Source organism: Equus quagga, chromosome 16, assembly GCF_021613505.1.
Source record: "Equus quagga isolate Etosha38 chromosome 16, UCLA_HA_Equagga_1.0, whole genome shotgun sequence".
Classification (NCBI taxonomy): Eukaryota; Metazoa; Chordata; class Mammalia; order Perissodactyla; family Equidae; genus Equus; species Equus quagga.
In genome coordinates this window covers 45,829,907-45,851,211 of record NC_060282.1, presented here as the reverse complement: position 1 = coordinate 45,851,211, position 21,305 = coordinate 45,829,907, and the positions used below count along the sequence as shown (strand labels likewise).

General features: G+C 35.9%; 1 protein-coding gene across 1 annotated transcript in view; it reads right to left on the bottom strand.

The window, feature by feature from the left end:
* PIP4P2 (phosphatidylinositol-4,5-bisphosphate 4-phosphatase 2) overlaps nucleotides 1–21,305 on the bottom strand; it is a 53,115-nt gene that overhangs the window by 21,019 nt on the left and 10,791 nt on the right. The window contains exons 2-4 of the mRNA XM_046641661.1: nucleotides 11,961–12,109; nucleotides 7,962–8,068; nucleotides 6,767–6,890 (exon numbers count right to left, since the gene is read on the bottom strand). Coding sequence (XP_046497617.1) covers nucleotides 6,767–6,890; nucleotides 7,962–8,068; nucleotides 11,961–12,109 — 380 coding nt within the window. The remainder of the gene's footprint in view (nucleotides 1–6,766; nucleotides 6,891–7,961; nucleotides 8,069–11,960; nucleotides 12,110–21,305) is intronic.

The following is a 21,305-nucleotide window of genomic DNA, read 5'->3' as shown; positions in this document are numbered from 1 at the left end:
TTTTATCACCGAAACAACTTATATTAAAATTAATTTTTGTTTAGGATTCCAGGTCACGGGAATAGCTTTCAAATTCTAGAAATAGCAGGGCTTCAACAAATTATACATATTCAATGTTCTCCACGCAATAGAAGATAACTTGCAGAAAGTCTCGGATGCATGACTGTTTTTCAATTTTTTTTTAATGATTAACTTTACAAAAAGAAGAAATAAATCTGGGTTTGTCTGGACTTCTCCATATTCATTTTTATTTCAAATCTCATGAGAGTTAGTTAACCTTGAAATGATTTCTCTCAGGGCCGGCCCCGTGGCCCAGCAGTTAAGTTTGCATGCTCAGCTTCGGTGGCGTAGGGTTTTGCCAGTTTGGATCCTGGGCGCAGACATGGCATTGCTCATCAGGCCACGCTGAGGCAGCATCCCACATAGCACACCCAGAGGTACTCACAACCAGAATATACAACTACATACTGGGGGGGCTTTGGGGAGAAGAAGAAGAAGTAGAAAAAAAAAAAAAAAAAAAAAAAAAAGAAGATTGCCGATAGATGTTAGCTCAGGGCCAATCTTTAAAAAAAAAAAAGAAATGATTTCTCTCAATCACAGCAGAAACAGAGTCCCAAGATAAATAAACTAGAAATGAAACCTTACACAGATGTTCACTCTTTTCAAAATGATCATTTTTCAACATCTGAGAATGCCAAGCCAAGGCTACATTTTTTTTTTTTTTTTTTGAGGTAGATTAGCCCTGAGCTAACATCTGGGCCAGTCCTCCTCCACTTTATATGTGGGTCGCTGCCACAGCATGGCTGACAATTGGTATAGGTCCCTGCCCAGGATCCAAACCCGTGAACCCAGGCTGCCAAAGGAGAGCGCCGAACTCAACCACTATGCCCCGGGGCAGCCTCCAGGCTACATTTTTTTTCAAGCAGCAGCAAATCTTTCTTTCATTACTTATTTTGTAACAAGTTAGTTTATTTCAAAACTTATTCTTAATAGCGAAAAAACTAGAATTAATGTGCTATACATTTCTACAGAAATTGGGATAGAAGATTAAGAAGTCAAGAATACAGAAATCTTATTTTGAGTATCTTTTTATGTATTTGTGATTAGTTTTAGTATAGTTGGTGAACTTGTAATGTCATTAAAATTTTATTTATAAACAACAAATTTAAGTTTTCATGGTTAAAATAAGCAAAATGGTTGAGGAGGCAGTTATAAAATCCTTGAGGGAAGAGGAACTCAAAATCCAAGCCTGAAGGCTAACATAAGATTTCTAGAATTTTCAATGACCAACTTATGGAGATTATTTAGTCCAGTATATTTTATAGAGCTCTTCTTTCAGCACAGATTATGCACAGTAAATCCAACTATAACTGACAAACAGCTAAGACTTTATTGTGTCATTGGTAAATTATATAGCTAGCTGCTTAACACATCTGGTTTTGTTATCTCCAAGTACTCACTTAAATGCAACAAACTAAGAACAGAAAAGCATCTATTATTAGAAATAATTTTGTCATAATCTATTCAAATGAATGCAAATACCTGAGCTTTTGAAAAGAAGTTGACTTGCTACTGTTCACTTATCTAAAATGCAGCCTGTGCACACTTAAAATTTTATTGCCAGACCTTGAAATCTCAATAGAAAAAAAATTTATCTATTTTCTATCAGAAAGATTAAAAGCAACTTCTCTAAAACCCAATCATTTTTGGTAGAAGTGTTCCAATATTGACTGACTTCTAACCATTCTATGTAACAGATAAACTTAGTTTTCCCAAGGTATATTTTTAGAATCAATCTTAGAAGGTTCATAAGAAAGTTACACTGCTAAAAACTGGTCATTTGATAGTACCCTACTGGATTTTATTTTTTAATGGATGAAATAGGCAACTGGTGTCAGTATTCGGAAATATGTTCAAGTTACAATTATTGTCACTCTCTTCTATGCCACCAAACCATATGTCGCCGTGTCCAAGTAAAGAAAATTTGACCCTGCCTGAGGTACTACATTGGCTCACTTCAGGACAAAGTTTGAACTATAATCTATGATTCAGGCACATACTGCAGGCTGTGTTAGTTTTTCTTGGAGAATGCCAACGCCACAGTCAAGTATTGATTGACAAAGCATCTAGACCTGCCTTTCATCAGCAACAGAGAACACCTGCTCACAGAAATGCAAAATTAAACTCTCTGCTGTTCAGTTATCTTAAGAAATTCCTTTATATTCATACCAGGACTAGCTGAAGGGTATGTATTCCCTTTATTCTTACGGAAAACTATTTTCCAAGCAATGTCCCTCAAAATACTAGTCTGGCTAGATGATCCTCTCAAAATGATTTGGAGGTTAAAAAATGTTTGTACATACTACATTAAGACTCCCTTCTGGATATTAACAATGATGCATGCTAAAAGTGCTAAAGAATACATCTGTAATAAAATACTGTTTAATTGTTTTTTTTATCCTAGCAATTCCCAATGACCATGGAACTCTTTACTCGCATAACACCTATAATTATCCCAGAAAATGAGTGTTCTATTGAATACCCTTTTGAAAACACAAATCTAGCTTTTCTAAACATTGTCCATGGTTCCAGCCATGCTATGAAATGAACAGTGTGAATAGAGTGAATTCCTAGTAAATTTAACTTTAGCATTATAACATTGATACAGTAAAAGATGTTATTATAAACAAAAGGATATTATTGAGGACACAGTCCATTAAATTGTTCTTTTACCTTAATCCATGGAAATAACTCTCTCTCAGATTGCAGTCTTCCAATAAAACTTCTCCTGTGTGACCTTTTTGAAAAATGTCCTGAATATCTCATAATACATCACGCTTTCCTCTTTTCATCAACTCTAGAAGGCTCACAGATAAAATTCAGTCTAATTTTAACAACTGCAGAGGATTAAATATTATGCATACTTATAGTCTTATGCATGACTTCATCATATTTTTTCTGCCCTTTTTTTCATTCTCCCTGATTTTTTCATATTTTATTTTCAGTGCCATTGAACTTTGTAACTTGTGTCAATTGCTCTTGGGCCTTGTAAGTCAAGGCTGAAACAAAATAGAGAATAAATAAATGAATTATCCTAATAGTTAAAAGTTTGAAGGGCAAAGAACATACTACAAAGGATATAAGACTACTTGTGATTGGCATACTAATAAGGATAAGGAAAAATTCTCAAGGCAGAATTAAGAGCTCGGCAGTCTATTTATTCTTCATAACACTGAGCTACTAACCTATATTAAATCAATATAGAGTGATTTTCAAAAAGAAATTTAACTATCCTTATTAAGTATATCCCTATTTTATGTCATTAGTCACTGATTTAATCAATAAAATATAAATGCAAGGAAGTTTATCCTGTCCTACTAGATCAGAAAAACCCCAGCAATTCTAGTTAAGTGTGTAAATTGGATAAATAGCTGAATTTCCATTTTCTTTCTCAAACATGACTAAAATGATAGCAAATGAATTTAAAGGTGTATAATACTGTAAGAACAAAGAGAATTAGAGGAGAAATGGCCTCAAAGTTTTGGACAATGGAAAGCTAATGGAGACTTGGCAACTGACTTAGTGAAAGTGATGCTGAAACTTGACTGCCTACAGAGAGTATGCCAATGAAAAGCAGGTGGAGTTCACACGGAAGCAGCACAGGATAGCTCAAGTATTTGGGTTTTCAGGTGCTTTCAAAGGTGGGGGTTAAGGGTAGTGATAAAAATAAGAGTATCGGTTGTATACTCTTCCCTCCATACCACAAAACTAGAAATCCCTCCCTCCCCAACACATGCAAGAGAAGAGTGATTTATTCTGAACAGAAATTGGACTAGTGAGTCTGTGAATCTAGAAACATCAGGCAAAGCAGAAGGCAAGAGTAAAACACCATTTTAAAAGCAAAAGAATAAGTTAAAGTCTACAGTCTGAACAGTGGGTGAGACCTTCACCCTTACTACCCTTCATAGCTCCTAGAATGCTGTCTCCCAGGTGTTTCCTTCATAAGACATCAAGGGATTGTGCCCCAGAGAAACTTGCCCTAAAAAAAGCCTTATTGATACAAATAGTTGACAGTTCTTCAGAAGAAGAGGAGGGGGAGGAATATGAGGAAAAGGAAGAGAAAGAAGAAGTAGGAGGAGGAAGTGTCAAAGAAGGAAGTATGAAAGAAGGTAGGAAGAAAGGAAGGAAGGAAGGAGGGAGAGAAGGAAGGAAGGAAGGAAGGAAGGAATGACGGAAGGAAGGAAGGAAGGAGAAAAAGTTTAGCTCCTGCTGCATGCATAGAGATTCCAATAAGTGACTTGCCATCAAATATAAACGAACTTTCCAGTAAACCCTCTATCACAAAAGAAAAACAAACAGAAAAAGTGGGGAGAAAACAGAGACAAGGTATAGAAGAACAATACCTCAGAAAAAATATGATGAATAGCTTCAGAAAGATGCCATCCAGAAGAGAATGCTCTTTAGAAAAAGGAAAAATTACTTGGAAAACTCTTGGAAATTAAAAATTAAGGTAGACCATCTGAAATTAAAATTTTGAATTGTTTAGAAGATATAGTTGGAGAAGTTTCTCAGTAAGTATAAGAAAAAGCCAAAACTGAAAATAAAATGTAAAAAAAAAAAGAGAGAGAGAGAGAGTCAATTCAGCTGATTTAATATAAAAGGTTCTAGAGAGAGGGAACAAAGAAAATGGAGTGGCCTATAAGAGGAACCACTGAGTACCCAGACAATGAGCTCAAACATATCCTCCATAAGGCACACTTTAATGCAATTTTGGAACACTGGAGAAACGGAAGAGGAAAGAGGAAAATAAAGTCTACAGTCTGAACAGTGGGTGAGACCTTCACCCTTACTACCCTTCATAGCTCCTAGAATGCTGTCTCCCAGGTGTTTCCCTCATAAGACATCAAGGGATTGTGCCCCAGAGAAACTTGCCCTAAAAAAAGCCTCATTGATACTAATAGTTGACAGTTCTTCAGAAGAAGAGAGGGGGAGGAATATGAGGAAAAGGAAGAGTCACATAGAAAGGATCTTGGGAGTCAGAATAGCACATGAACTTCTCATCAACAGCGGAGCAAAGCCTTTATATTTTTGAGAAAAAACAATTGGCAATCTATAATGCTACATCTGGACAAATTATAAAGTGGATGTGAGATTAGATTAAAAACTATTTAAGAAGTAAAAGGGCTCAAATTTATTTTCTGGCATTTTTTTCTCAGAAAGCTAAGAGAGGAAGTGCTCCACCAAAATGAAGGAATAAACCAAGAACTGTGAGGATGGCATGGGATCCAATATGGGAAAGAGGTCCAAGGAATTCCTAGGACAATGGTAAAGGGAAGTCCCAGGATGACAGCTGTGTAGCAGGAAGCCTAAATAATACATTCTCTGATGTGTTTGACTATACTGATAGGAATGTTATAGTTCTATAAGAGAATGGAAGAATTAATGATTTGTACATAGAAAATTAAACAAATTCAAAAGGGGGAAGGACAATTATTAACAAATCCAAGAAAAATTTAAAAGCCATACAGGAGAGAAACATAGCATATCACTTGGCTCAGCTCTAAACATAAATTACCTAATCATAAAGAATATAAACACTAAGTATTAATTGAATAAAATATTATAACTCTACTGGGAGTATGGAATCAAGCCAGGAAAGGAATATGAGTTGGGGCAGAGGTGGTATGAGTGCTAAATCCTCAATCTGCACTTTACAAGGCAATAAGTAATGTCTGAAACTGCTTAATCAAAAAGAAAAAGGATAAGAGAACAGTTTAAATACATGGAAGTAAATAGCAGAGCAACTGAAAGAGTTGAAAGTATTGGGGAGATGGTATTAGAGGGTAAGTTAGATAAAGAGATGACCACCATTTTCCCTCTAAGTTTTACAGTCCTATTTGACATCTGAAATTATGTACATGAATTACTTTACTAAAAATAAAAATTAGAAGGAATTAAAAATAAATCATCTACACTTTCTTAAACTCATTCATCCCTTAGTGACAGCAGGTGTTGTTAATACACCACTGCAGCCTCAGCTCTGCCCATACCTATACTCTGGAATGTTCTTTTAATACTTAGGTTCTAAAAAAATCATTTGTCTCCTATGAAAGCTAAATAACAAAAGAAAACCTATTCTTACCCTTCCTGAGAGGGTAAGTCATTATGAAATTAACTTTTTAAAATTAAACTTAGGGTTAAAGATAAAAGTAGTAAAACAAGAACTCCAATAACTTTAGCTTATATAAAATTACTTATACCTTCTTATTTTTTATCCAATGACTTATTCAATTAAAGATACCAGAGTTAATTCTTTTTACATTTAATTTTTAAAAATAAGAAATATTTGATAAATTATAAGAATTTTTTTAAATCCGAAAACCATGAAGCAGGGCCACTGAATGAGCTTGTACACTTTGTGCTTTGCAGAGGAAGTGAGGATAGGGCTAAGACTCAGCTGATCACCAAGCCAAGATACCCATGTTTCCTTTCCTGGAGGTAAGGGTACTGTTTCTCATTGGCCTACCCAGAGAGGTCCCTTGTTACAAATGAATCAATCAGAGGATGCACATTTTATCTAATTCACCAAAGATGCAGTATTTCCTAGCTGTACATCTGATTAACTGTCTTTCTAAAATAGGCTGTATTTTAATCTTTGATCAATTTGCACTTGGACAAAACTTTAAGACTATAAGTAGTGGTCAAATTTATGTGATCATGACCTACATTTACAGATTGTCCCCACAACAAATATCTGGTTACTCACCAGGAATGTGTTTCCACAGTGCCCACATATTACTCTTGTACCTTCTGCCTGGATTGGCAATGCAGGTTGAACTGGTTGTTCTTCAGAAATAAGCATTACTGGGCCAAGGTTAATTATGCGTCTACTGTGGAAAGAGAAAGGAAAAACTTCATTATCCCACAATGGACTGAGGGCAAAACCTGCAATATATGACCAAAAACATGGAATATAGCATTTTAAATACATCATACCTGTTTTATAAATGAAGTGAATTAAGTGTCAGGCTTTGGTGCCAAAATCACAAAAAGTAGCAATAGTCAATATTTCAAAAGTAAAAAAATGATAGTCTTTTTATACTTGGGACAGAAACTATAACTTATGGGACTGCTCCTAATCAATGGCCTTGGGAACCACTCAACTGCCATTTCCAAGTTCTTATAAGTTTAAATCTGAAAATAGATCTTATAATTCCCTATCTAGGAAGAAATTTGAGTGTGGTAGACCAAACAAATTAAAATATTCTATATCAACAAATATGCGTGTGGCACGAAGGTACCAAAGAGCTCAGTCACAACCAAATTTCTCTAAGTAGGCTGTATTCCTTGATGTCAAATCAGAGTTGGAATAAAAAGGAAAATGGGAAGCTCCTTTCCTTTCTATTCTCCAGTCTGACACCAGACAGGGTTGCAAATGATTCATGTAATGGTCAAAACGCCAGAAATCACAGACAAAAACACAGTTAAGGACTTGATATACTCCTATCTGGGCACTTTGATAATGGTGTTTGGCATGGGCAAATAACTCCACACTTTATTGCATAGATTATGGTCAGCAGAGACTAGTGTAGCATACAGTGAGGTACATGATGATGACTAAAAACTTCCAGGTTAAGATGAATTATGTCAAAGGTAAACTAACTGGTTCTTTTAAAATAAGTTCAATGAGTCATTGATTCATTACAGTGTCTTAAGTACTTACATAACATTAAGAAAATTTGCATTGCTCATTTAATAATATTATATCTTACAAATACCAGTGATCATTAAGTTCAAACTAAGCATATCATTCCTTTAACAAAGAAAAAAATAATCTAGGTTCTGCAATTACTTTGAAGACAAAGACTCTGTTTAGAACAAAGCCTGGCACATAATGAGCCTTTAACAAGTACTTGTTGAATGAACAAATGGATGAACGAATGAATCTTTTTATCTCTTACCAGTTGGGTCTCGGACATCCTATTCGCCGAGATGTGTCCTTACAAATGAGGAGACAATTACAAGGGCATCTAACATATTTCTTCCCTGTTGGGGGGTTTTTGATTGGCTAGATAACGGAAGAAAATGCAAACACAGCAAATTAACCAAAGTACTGATTGCCAAAGCTTGTTTGTGTTTAAAAACGAAATGCCTCCTTAAAAACTTAGGCTCCCCATAGTGCTACCAAAGCACAGATTAAGAAAAAGTGCATCGTAAATGGTTTTAAATAGCTCAAATGTTGGCAAACACTCTATAAAGTTGTGGGGGCTACAGAGATTTAAGGGCGTATTTCAAAATTAGTTTGTAATGGCCTTTTAATATAGGAGGAATATTTAGTGCACACTGAGTTGTTTTCCCTTTAAAGTTCACAAGGCAAGGTCGTCTACCTGTACGGCCAGGCGCAAACATTCACTGAGGGTTCCTTGCACCTGCCTGGGAAGAGCGAGCTCAATAAGAATAGTGGGGAAAGAGAATATGACAAATTTGTACTTTTAATCTTTACTCACTAGAATATAAGAAGTGATTGATTTTATGGCGTTTTAACTTTAAAAAAAACTTGTAATAATTCTTAGTGCTAGTATTTCTTTTTTCTCTTTAACTTTACAGTAAATTTAAAAGCAAAAATAAATAACCCCAAAGAAAACACTCCTTTTAATACTAGGTTTGAAACTTAAGCTTGTTAAAATGAATAGCCTATGATGCACTGAGAGGAATAGAACGTTACCTCCATGGCATGCCTGCCAAAAATGCAGAACCTGAATCCAATCATGAGAGAACATCAAAGAAACCCAAACTAAGGGACATTCTACAAGTTATTTGGCCTGTACTCTTCAAAAAAGTCAAGGCAATAAAAGACAAAGAAAGACTAAATTTCAGATTAAGGGAGATTAAAGAGACATGATAACCAAATGCAGCATGTAATTCTGGATTGACTACTGGATCAGATTTTCTTTTTAATGGAAGAATTGCACAAGCATTAATAAAGTCAAAAGATTAGATAACAGTAGGTATCAATGTTAATTTTTTACGTTTGATAATTGTACTGTGATTATATGAGTGAATGTCCTTTTTTTTTATTTAGGAAATTCACATGAAAATGTTGAGGGGTAGAAGACCATCTGTAATTACCTTAAAAGTTTCTGAAAAAGTATTATTTATTTATTTATTTATTTATTTATTTATTTAGAGAAAGCTAATGTGGCAAAATGTTAATTTTGGGGAATGTGGTGAAAGGCCTATGGGAATTCTCTGTACTATGTACTATTATTTTTGTAACTTTTCTGTAAGTCTGCAACATATTTCAAAAAAAAAAAGATTAGTAAATTAAACTTATTTGGATAAGTTTAAGTGAATAAGTTTGATAGAAATATATAGTTAGCAATAAGTCACCTACAATTTATTAAACTATATTATTGATAAAATCTGAATATCTAAAATTCACAAACATCCAGAACATATTGCTACACTATACAAACCAGAATTTGGGTTAATTTCTGTATATCCAAGTTTTACTATTAAGTAAATACGTGATTGGCAAATGACAAGATTTGTTTTTATATTCTAGTCCTACCTCGCCTACAGATCTTAGTTCCCTCATTTGTAAAACAAGGCAATTGAACTAAAAGATTTCAAGTACTGGTCCTCAGTGCCAGCCCATGCCATGTCATGTCTGGTCTGCAGTGAAATGGGGGAAAATGACATTGTCCGTATGCATATGTTTTAATATTCTTACTTGGCAAAATAAACTTGTGTGTGCCAGGCACTGTGCTGGGCACTTTCGCCCTATAATCCCAACAGCAACACTCTCGGGTAGGTATTATCATTATTATACCACTTTACATGAGGAAACCACAGTTTAGAGAAGTTAAGTCTCCAAGGATATGTAACTACTGAGTGCAGAGCTAGGATTTGAACCCAGTCTATCAGCCTCTAAATCTCAGACTCATCATGAGTTATGCAGCCAAGTAGCTCCACTCTTTCCCCAGGATTTCTCAAATTTTCCATTAACATGTCCTAGAAATCATTTCTCCTTTAACCTTAAATTCTATATTCTCTAAGTCTTGCTAAAATTTGTCCATATTTTCACACACACACATACACATCTTACTTCCCTTCTCTCTACTGAAATAAAAGAGGATTTTTATTAACCTTGTTTTTTTGTTTTATGTTTTGCTTTTTTAAATCTCCACAGGAATATCAAGTTCCTCTCAGAGGTGGCTGCCCGGGAGAATAGATAAACTGATACTCTGTTTTAGGTGACATGGAGAGAATGAATCACAGTAAAACTGAGCAGGGACAGTGATAGTGAACATAAGACAACTGTTCTGTTGGACCCTGGTCCATTATACTTGTTCTTTTCAACCTAGAATTTCTCCAGAGAAGCCCCTAGGTGCCTAACACTTCTTCATTCATAAATTTAAGATCAAATTAAATGGCAAACGTTAGTGAGTCATATGTTAAAGTACTCCTCAAAGACTTTTGTTAACTTTTTCCCTCCCTTATAATGTTACTGATTCCACACAAGGCAATCTGATTAGATACTATTCATTTTCTCTAGAATATTCACAATTATTTACATTTCTTTATTTGACAAGGATAGTAATGATATAAAAATTTCAACACAATTTTATGTCCAGAATAGTTTCTTTGTAGCCAAATCCTATTGATTCCGTATGAACTCATCACTTCTAAGTAGCCAGATTGAGGCTGTTGGCTAAATCCGAAGTGACTGAGATTCTTGCACAAACAATCTAGTCTGTTCTGTTTACTTCCAAGTATAAATATAAAGCTTTAAAACTCCTTTTTTTCTACTCAGTAAAGAACAAAAGTTTGTATGGATGGAGGAATAGGAGAAAAAAATCAACACTAATATCAAATCCCACAAAACCTTTAAGGCATGGTATTTTTTGTTAATTGCTCTTATTTGATTGCCAACTCTAAAACGAGCAGCAAGGATGTTAAAGCTAATTAAATTTACTTGTAAGTGTTCAACTCAAAATGAAAATAGCTGGTTTTATAAGCATCACTTATTTACACAATAAAATTCTTCAAATGATGTCCCTTATAGAAAAAAATATTTATAATGAAAAATATTGCTTCGTGACTGAAGGTTTTATTTTATGAGTTTTATATAAAACATATAAAGGCCAGTATCCACGTTTCATGGGTCTTAGAGACACAATAATCACTGGTTGACTTTTTTTGACTTTTCTAAAAAGGAAAAAAATACAAATACCAAAAATTAATATTTCAGATCTTTAGAAAGATTGAAATTTAAAAAATAAAGTATAACCATGAAAGTAGAAATATATTTAACCCAACTAGTATACACTTTACCAGGTTACTACCTGAAACTATAAAAATTTTACTTAAAATTTAGTTGTTCTTCCAAAAGTTGAGTAAAAAAAATGTGCCTTCAAACTTTTTGAATATTTCACTAAATTAATTTCAAGTAAATGGAATAAATTACCAAACTATTTGTAAACACTTTGGCACAGATGTCAACAATAAATGCATAATCACAAAAGCCCAGGAAAACCATACTGACATCCTCCAGAAGTAAAACAAGTTCATTTTCCACATAAGTACAAAGTCCACATTTGTAGTGAACGTTAGTATATTTTCGTTTTAGTGAAAATCAGAATGGATTTAGTTGCGATGTAGATTGATACTGAAGAAAATTATAAATAACGGTCCATGGTCCGTTTCAGTTTTGAAATAAAGAGCCAAATGGCATTGTAATTAAATTGACCATGAAATTTTTGTAACGGAGTTAGCTTTAAACACCAGAAGCATCCTCACATGAAAAAAGAGAAATAAAAGAAAGAAAGGATGAAAAACTATGGCCATGTCTCTATCTAGCCCACACCTACTTTTAAGTAACATTACTGGTGCATTTCCTTTAGGGAGAAGATGTCAGATAACGATTTATGCTTTCATTAATGGAAATCTCCACTTACTGTAGCTTCATTACAAACTGTGCACTTAACCACATGCTGGTGAAGCTTGCCATCCAAATTGATGAGAGACTGGCACACTCGGCAGTTTATTACTGGAATACCACTGGCATCTGGACTGGCAATGGCTGTATATGGAGGTGGGAGTTCCGCTGAAAAGATATTAGTATGAATCAGAGTCTCAGGGATATTATGGCTGGTATTTGAGCATATAAGCAATAGAATTAAAGTAGAAACTATAAAAATTTCCCCCCATTCTTTTATGTTTTTAGAACTAGCCAACTTATCCTAGTTTCAGAGCATAAACACACATGGGGCGATCTTGTGAAGTAGAATAATTATTAACCAATCAAATCCAACTCCTGTTTGCCTAGTCTACCTTAATGACCCACTCTCCTTTTACTAACCTATAGTCAAAACATCCACTCCATTCCTATGTATAAATTCATAGAGCTTGTAATAGGAACTGATGATTTATGCCTAAAGTAAAAATCTTACACTAACGATCTCACTACAGAGAAACAGAAATAGTTCATGAGAGCACAGTTTTTAAATCGCTTATACATACACATAAATTGTGTAGCTGTCATCTCTGTTTATATTAGAACCAGTATAATAACTGCAGGCTATGACAAGAATAAAATATGGTTTTGGTGGCAGTCAAGGAGAGACAAAAATGAAACTAAACCTATTAATGTAGAAGAAAGCTAATTAGAATAGAACCATGCTAATTTCAGACACAAAACAAAAATATATTTAATAGCTTTTAGTCTCAAGTTTTTACTTAATATTAAACATGTAAGAAATGCACTAAAGTATTTATGAGTAAAACATATGATGTCCAGGATTTAGTTTAAAACCGCGAAGAAAAAAAAAGAATGGGCAAATAGATGAAACAAGAATATAAAAATGTTGATAACTGATGAATATAATGACATAGGTCATTTTGTTCTTACTACTTTTGTGTATGTTTGAAAATTCCCAGAATACAAAGATACACAGACACACACACACATACACACACACTGTTTGAGAGTCCCAAGGTTGACTGAGTGAGTAAAGGGTAGAAGTCCAGTTTCAGAATCCTGTTCACCTAGAAGTATACTTGTTATGAAAGTTTGAGGAAAAGAATCTAGATAAACTACTCCAGAATCTAGATATCCTACTCCGGGTTTCCAAAGCAGACTGCCTAACCCTGTTCTGTAGCTATCTCAGCTATAAGCATAGGAGGTGCTTCCAAGGTAAGGTATTGTCTTAGGACATCTAGAAAGGACTACACCTTATTAACACATGAATGAAGTCCCACTGATATCAAAGAGAACAGATATTTCAGGGGCTTCTGTGATGCTATAAAATTCAATCACAATAGCTAATCATGAAAAGATCTATCTTTGAGACAGAAATTTTCTATTCACTGGATTAGATTCCGAACTCTGTGACATTTTAAAAAAAGTTAGAGCATAGCACATTATATACATAGTATGTCTAAAATCCACATATTACCACCTGGCAGCATTGGGGCTATCACGTAGATTTTTTTCATGCTTGCAAAGGATTAGCAACAAGTGTTATTCATTCCAGTGATTCATAATAAGCTGAATTTCTGCAGCAGCCAAGGCTCTGAAAGAGGCACTTTGAAATGACAATATGCGCACATTTCTGGAGGGCTTACACCAGAATATTGCCAAACATTGAACCTGAAAAGAAGCTATAATGTCTTAAATTATAAAAATAGCTTTAAAAGCTTGAAAGAACTTGAGGTTGATCCATAGTGACCTGTAATGTATTTATTAATCAAGAAGACAAAAACAGGTGAAAGGAACAACGAACCAACAATATATTTGAGCCCTTTCAATTTGCAGATTACTGTACCAGATCTCTATAAAGAAAGTATTGTCCTGAGAGAAAGAATACATACCTCACTAGAAATTCAAGACACACTGCCCACTGTGTAATAATAAATAATTGTTTTTAGTAATTATTAGCAATAGCATTATTAATAAAAGTTAGTTTCCTCTCTTGCCTTTCTCTTGAGTTATAAAGTAACATGAAGTAGTTTTCCCATAATTACAGGTCTCCATCTTACATAGTATGATAGAAAAGAAATTTAAAGACAAGACAATTTCACAAAGAAAACAAGTGCATTGGAGGTGAAGGGAGGAGGCCACATGTTGCAACTATGTAAAAGGAGAGTAAAATCCAGGCAAAAGCTTTAGCTCAAAAGAGAAATTTCAATGGGTGATCTTAAGAAGCATTTGAAGTGCATCAGAGCCAACAAAACCCTGTGAACTTTTCCTAAGATTTGCACTACATAATTTTTAATCTATCAAAAAAAAAAAAAAAAAGAAAAGCCTTCAATGACAAAAATATGCCCGAATCTACTCTTTTGGAGGCTTGGGAAGTATAAGGAGGAGGAAAGAATGACAAGGGAGGATTATAAGTATAAGGTGGGGGAGACCATAAGCTCCATGAGGTCAGGATCATGTCTAACTTGTTCAGGACTGATTCACCAGCTCTTATCATAGTGTCTGGTCTATGATAGATGCTCACTAAATATTTATTGAATGCAAGGATGAATGAATGAATGAGTGAATTACTGAAATCTATCAGACATATCTACATCTCTTGGGAAAATAGCACTAAGTATATTACTGCCACTCTCCATGCAGAGGAGCTAGGGTCCTGGAAGGGGGAGTGAAGCTTGACTGAAAAAGCAGCTCTCTTCTGTATAAAAGAATACCCTCTCCAGATGACGCCCCGAGAGAGGCGAGGCAGCCAGGGGACACGGGCCCACCAGATAGATGGAATCAATCCAAGAGATCGATAGAATGACAGATGTTGCAGCCTAATTCCTCCACTAAACAGTACTGTCAGGCCTAGTGTTTGAATTTTCTGTCCATTACTTCAGCCCTAAGCTGATTTAGAGATATTTCTTGCACTGTTACCTCAAGAAGACCTTCGCCTATAAGTCTATCTCCTCTTATAAGCAAGTTTTAATTCCCGATATTTATTCCACAGTTGGTAACCGTACAATAATTAGCAACTTAGATTGTTCATTTTGTCTCTTTTCACATTAAAACAGTCAACAGATTACCACTATCACCACTATTTTAAATTTCTGCCCTGCATAAAAAGTCCACTGTAATCTTGGAATGAGGGATCATTAGATATTAAGAATCACAAAAATTCATTTTGGAAGAGCCTTACTTGTTATTTAAACAGTAGTCATTTTCTCTATGGGGTCTGCCTAAATGAAAAATCTTTTTTCCTCTATGTGAGCAGTATTTGTTAGATCAATAGTCCTCAATCCTGAAAAACTCCCTCAAAGTTCCCCGAACTGTACAATATTAGAAATGTAAGCAATCTTAGGAATTATACCGCTAATTTCTTCATCTTACAGAAGAGAAAACTGAAGCCCAGAGATTCTAACTTTGGAATAGACTTTTATATAGCACTTCAGCAAAGCCAAGAGCTGACTCCTCTCCCAGAGGTCTCTTCACAGTAACAGCTGCCTCTCTTAATGAATAATGATTTAATATAGGAAAAAGATGTAAGACTAACAAGGATTCTGTACAAACACTTAGACAAGAATCACATCTGAGTTAAAGGGGATTAGGAGGAGGGAAGGAAGAGTCAGGGAAAACAAAAAATAAAGCAGAGTATGAAAAAGGAGTCAATTCATGACAATAGAAACTTCACAGAAAAACAGACTCCTTAAAGAGACAAGATGAAAGAATCTGGATCACAAGGCATATATATAATGGTCCTCCTGAAACACTCAAAAGGAACCATTATTACTCTGTAATCCCCAATTATGTTTTCCCATCACAAATATTGATCTAATTTACGTATTTTATGCCAAACATGCCCACTCCTGCTAATTTATCCTGGTGTATTAATCCATACTTCATTTTTTACTAGATATATCCTTCAGCATTTTATTTTTTATTTTATTTACTTATTTATTTTTTGGTGAGGAAGACTCGCCCTGAGCTAGCATCTGTTGCCAATCTTCCTCTATTTTTGTATGTGGGACCCTGCCACAGCATGGCTTGATGAGGCCTGCGTAGGTCCACACCCGGGATCCAAACCCGCAAACCCTAGGCCTCTGAAGCAGAGCAGGTGAACTTAATCACTATGCCACCAAGTGGGCCCCTCCTCCAGCATTTTAAAGGTTGAAATTGTTTTGCCGGATGGTGCTGACCTTTATTATCTCAATTATTCCTTGATAAGTCTCTTCAATGGCAATATTTTCCAGTTTAATTCGCTTATTTCACTAATACACTCCATATTCAGCCCTTCAGGCCCTTGACAAAGATGTTATATCAAAATTGAAAAATGAAAGCAGATTAGAATGAGAGATATTTTCGAATACTATGATTATAGGATGAGCAAGAAAAGTAAAAAGGACTAGACAGTGAGGAAAGCCCTGGCTTTCTCTTCTCAGGATCCTTGTGGAGAGTGTGGGTTGGGGACAGAGTGAGTGTAGCTGCTATGGGATATCTACTCTAGTGTAAGCCCTGTCCAGTTCAGTTCAACACAGAGAAAGGAAAGACCACCTTCTGTTTCTCCCCTCTGAAACCAAAGAAATAAAACCATTCCAGGACACTCCTGGGTTCTTCTAGAACTGTGACACCTTCAGAGAGATACATCTGGCTGAAGTCAGATTGGAAGGTAAACGTGCTAGTTATTAGGTAACTGACTCAGCTCTAAATCCACCCTTCTCTGCTTTGTCACGCGTTAGCTGGAACTCTTCGAACTTTTTGGCTTTGCCAGCTGGCTGCAGGTTATGTTCTGTTAATAGGAGGTGATAAACGGAGCCTGCAAGTTTGGAGGAGGAAGAAGCACAAAGTCTTCTCCAGAGCTTAGAGACATTAGTCCTAAAAGTATCACTTATTTTTAATTGTCACAGAGCTTATATTGCTGGAAATCAAACAAAATTTAATTGTATAGATTGAAAAATCATAATGTCAGGTAAATTCAGTCTTACCAGTCTCTCATGTGAAAGTTAAGACATTGTTTGCAAAGGAGTGGAATTCTGAAACTTGGAATGGGGCCATCTGGTTGTACCCAAACAGAGCAGAGAATCTTAAACCCTCGAGTCACTCTGAGCCTCCCTTGTGAGTGGAAAGCAGCTTTCCTTTATGCATCTAAGGAGGACGAGGCTTCCCTTACAGGAAAACTCTGTAATAACCTTAACTGAGGCAGTTGTCTTACAAGAGGATGGCCATTTTCCTTACCCTCAAACCCCTTGTCGCCTCAAGACCCATACTGAGGATCAGATCTCAACATGCTCCAGGAGGACAAGTGCAAAGCGTGACTTAGAAAGAAGCAGTTTATACATCGAGAGAATTGCAAGGTTTGATAAAATACATTGTCGGAAATCTGGAGGGTATGCATGGGAGTATATCCTAAGAGTTTTAAACCAAAGAGGATAGAATATAACACTGAGTTGAGTCAAATTTAATGATATGGGTACACTTGCCAGATGTTCTGGATGTGATCTTTGTTTTAAAGCTGGAAGTAGCTCAATCAGTTTACTCGTCAGTTGATAAGACTTAGCCTTGTATTTAATGAGGTTGAAATATCAGAAGATCCCTAGCATGGTGCAGAAGAAGCAATCAAAGGCTTAGTAACGTTGAAGTGAACTTACCCTATGAAATCTGCATATCCATACCCCACTACATCCCCTGAGAGGACCCAGAAGATTCTCCTTTCACTAAGGCATCGATGTATCCATATATCAGTTAGGGGAACACATGCATCCTGCTGTGGTGGCTTTCCTACATAGGCCAGGCATTACACTGCAGGGTGACTCCATTGAGATGTGCTGCCTGATTTCAGTGGGGATTATGGGATCCCAGAGTAAGACAGCCAAATAGCAGCACTTAAAAGCCAAAGACAAGATGGGTACTTATTGTAATGGGAAATAGTGGATAGTAGACAATCACGACTCACAAAGACCTTCGGCAGTGGCTAATTGAAATACACCAAGGGTTGAAATGAATGGGTAACCTACAAAAATGTTACTTGGTTATATATAACAGAAAAACTAGGTCTTGTAAGCAGCAGCCTGACTTGAGTAGCCACAATGGAGTCACAATTTTTCAACCAGTTTCCAACAAAAACAAATTTACAGATGCTGAGCATCTTTATTGAAGAGTTGGTTCATGCCCCTGAGGAACAATCCAGCAGCACTGTCATAAATATATATTGTAAATTTCCAAGCCTTCTCCAGAGAGACCTGAGACTATTTACTAGGGTGATTATTCACTGGGGAAAAAAGAGAGAAATACCCAGATCTTTCAGGGATTACTAGAAACTGGCTCCTAAATGGTGCTAATTCCTGAAGACTCAAAATTCTACTGTGGTCCACCAGTGAAAGAGAGGGCTTATGGCCATCAGCTTATAGACAGAGTCTTACCACAGGTCCAACTCATAGTGGTCCTGGTAGATCTGGGGACCCACTCTGAAGCTATTTTCTCAATTCCTGAATATATAATTAGAACAGACATTCTTCTCAGCCAGCAAAATATCCAGATTGCTTTTCTGGCCTCTAGATTAAGGTAGGAAGGGTCATGCAGAGGCCCCTGAGTAAGGCAGAGTGTGTCTCAGAGTGAGGGGTAGGGAAGGAAAGAGGAGGGTGGCGGCAAAGAATCACTCTAGCAAAATTTAGCATTCTTCGAGTGCCACAACCTTTCTATATATTAACCATTAACTTCTTCCTCCAAAAAGCAGCTCTAGAAAAACAGCCTTACCTTATCAAGTGCGGTTGTAATATCAGCTTGGGACCAATATCAATCTACATTCTAGTGCCTCCAGTATTACTTGTAGGATCTTATGTGGGTCCACAGTAGACCCCAAGGCAACAATAAACCAGGTGTTCTTATACAGCCGGTGATGATGAGTACTGAACTCTACTATAAGCTATTAATCTGCTATTTTTCCCTCACTTAGTGGTCTCAGGCATTTGTGTTGCATCAAAACACTGCCATATAACTGGAGATGCTGGCAAGAAATGTTCAGTGACCTGCCAATGACCATTTCCTGGATGCAAAAGCTTCTGCTCTAACTTCTCTATTTCTCATAAGGCGATATTTCAACCTCATTCTAATAATGCATTTCATCTGTGGCACTAATGCTTTCTTCATGTATTGATGGTTAATAAGTTATGCATTCTTTTCTTACTTTATCAACTACTGTGTTTTTTTCTATTTAAAAAAACTCAATTTTTTCTGATGATCTATGTGAAATCATATTGCCTATATGCATAGCTCCATTCTTTTTTTTTAGGAAGATTAGCCCTGAACTAACATCTTCCACCAATCCTCCTCTTTGTGCTGAGGAAGACTGGCCCTGAGCTAACATCCATGCCCATCTTCCTCTACTTATCTGTGGGACACCTGCCACAGCATGGCCTGACAAGCAGTGCGTAGGTCCGCACTTGGGATCTGAACCAGCGAAACCCGGGCCATCAAAGTGGAACGTGTGAACTCAACCACTACGCCACCAGGCCAGCCCCTCCATTCTTAATTTGTTATTTACAGTATTGCCTCCAAGAAAGCATGTGTTTCAAGAAAAACAGAGAGACATTCATGTTTAGAACAGGAAAAAAAAAATTATTTCCAGGGCAAAAACCACACTTCCCTAGAATTTAAGAAACTCCTCCTGTAGCCTAAGGAGGTAAAGAATTTCTATTCCATCACTCTTCCTAGACTGTTCATTTTCACTAAGTATCACAGACTCTGTGCATTTTCTAAGAGAAAGCAAGGCACTCCTTTGCATATAACTAGGTATACACGCTAAATGATAACTTACAGGTTGCAAGTGTTCATGAATCACAGTTATAAAATGTACTTAAATATAATTGAACCCAAAATCTGTTATAAGGCATTTTAGATAAGAGAGGATATGAGGGGCAAAACTGACCTCAGTATATGAGGAAGGGAAAAAGTTTAACTGGATTACTAATGCTTTACTGCTTACATATATGAAACAGTACAGCACAATGTTAAGGTCTGATAGAATTCAATGGTAAGATAGATGAATGATTATATTATACTCAGTATTTTGCTATCTTGAAATATTTCACTCATTTGTAAAAAAAAATGACCTAGGGATTAATCGATTCTAGATGAAAAGTCAACAGTTTAGTAATTTTGGAATTTGGGACATAGTCACCATAAAGTGAAGCTAAATCAGACACATATATGGAGTGAAATGAACGTCTTAGAACCAATATTTATTTTTTAAAGTATACAATAAAGTGTGGAAAGATATTTAGTGAATAAATCCCTTAAATTCTAGTGCTTAGATATTTTTACTCCATGGGTTAACTGAGTTTCATTTCAAAATATAACAAATGCTAAAGAAATCCAGAAATTAATCCATGAAGAGGAGAGTTCCTCATTGTAGCTAGCAGGGGGTATAGCTATGGAGCTCCTTCCTTTGCCATGTGGACATTTCTAATGAGGAAAGTGATCTGGCTACATGCTCTGCTAGATCACGTCCGTCTTTTGTTTTCATGTTCCTCCAGCTCCCTGTGAAACCTTCACCCCCTAAGTGACTTCAAAATCACCATCATGCCATCCCTACTTGTTTTCTCAGCCTATCATTTATTCATACAACTGATATTTGTTGAGTGCTTAGATGTCTAAGATCATGTCCAAGGGACTATGTTAGGAGTCAGAGATGAAAGATACAGGAATTCTATCTCCCTTCCTCTCCCTCCTTGTCTCCCTCGATAGGGTCATGTACAAATAAGTATCAAGAAACAAAGTGGAAATGTTGAGAGAGATTGCTTTGGGAACACATATCTTCCAGTAACAGAGATTAGTAAGGATTGCATAAAAGAAAAGGGCTTTGATAAATGGGTAGAATTTGAATGTTTCAGTTTCTAAAATCCCTTTCCTACTCATCCATAGGAAGTAAAAAGTAAATCTTCATCTAGAAAAAACTAGAAGTGGCTAATAAAAGATACCGGTATGAGGCAATGAGTATCATCTTAGGGGAAAGCATATACACATAGTGATACATTTCCCATTTCAAACCAGGATTCTTTCTATTAAGAACTTAACAGGCTGGAGCAATGGACCAAATCAAACACAATGAAATGTAGGGTACCAGTGTACAGAGATGTGGGGATATCTTCTAAAAAAATGGTATTTGTTAAAGTGTTCAGGGATAAACTCTATAACGATTAATAATATAATGTGGCCAAAGTGCTAATGTATTTTTCCGATATATTAAATTTTTGTTAGTAACATATTTGCATGGCTCAAAAATCAAGATAATGCAAAAATGGTGGAGTGAAATGCTCAGAACTGTTACTCCAACTTCTGCGCCCAT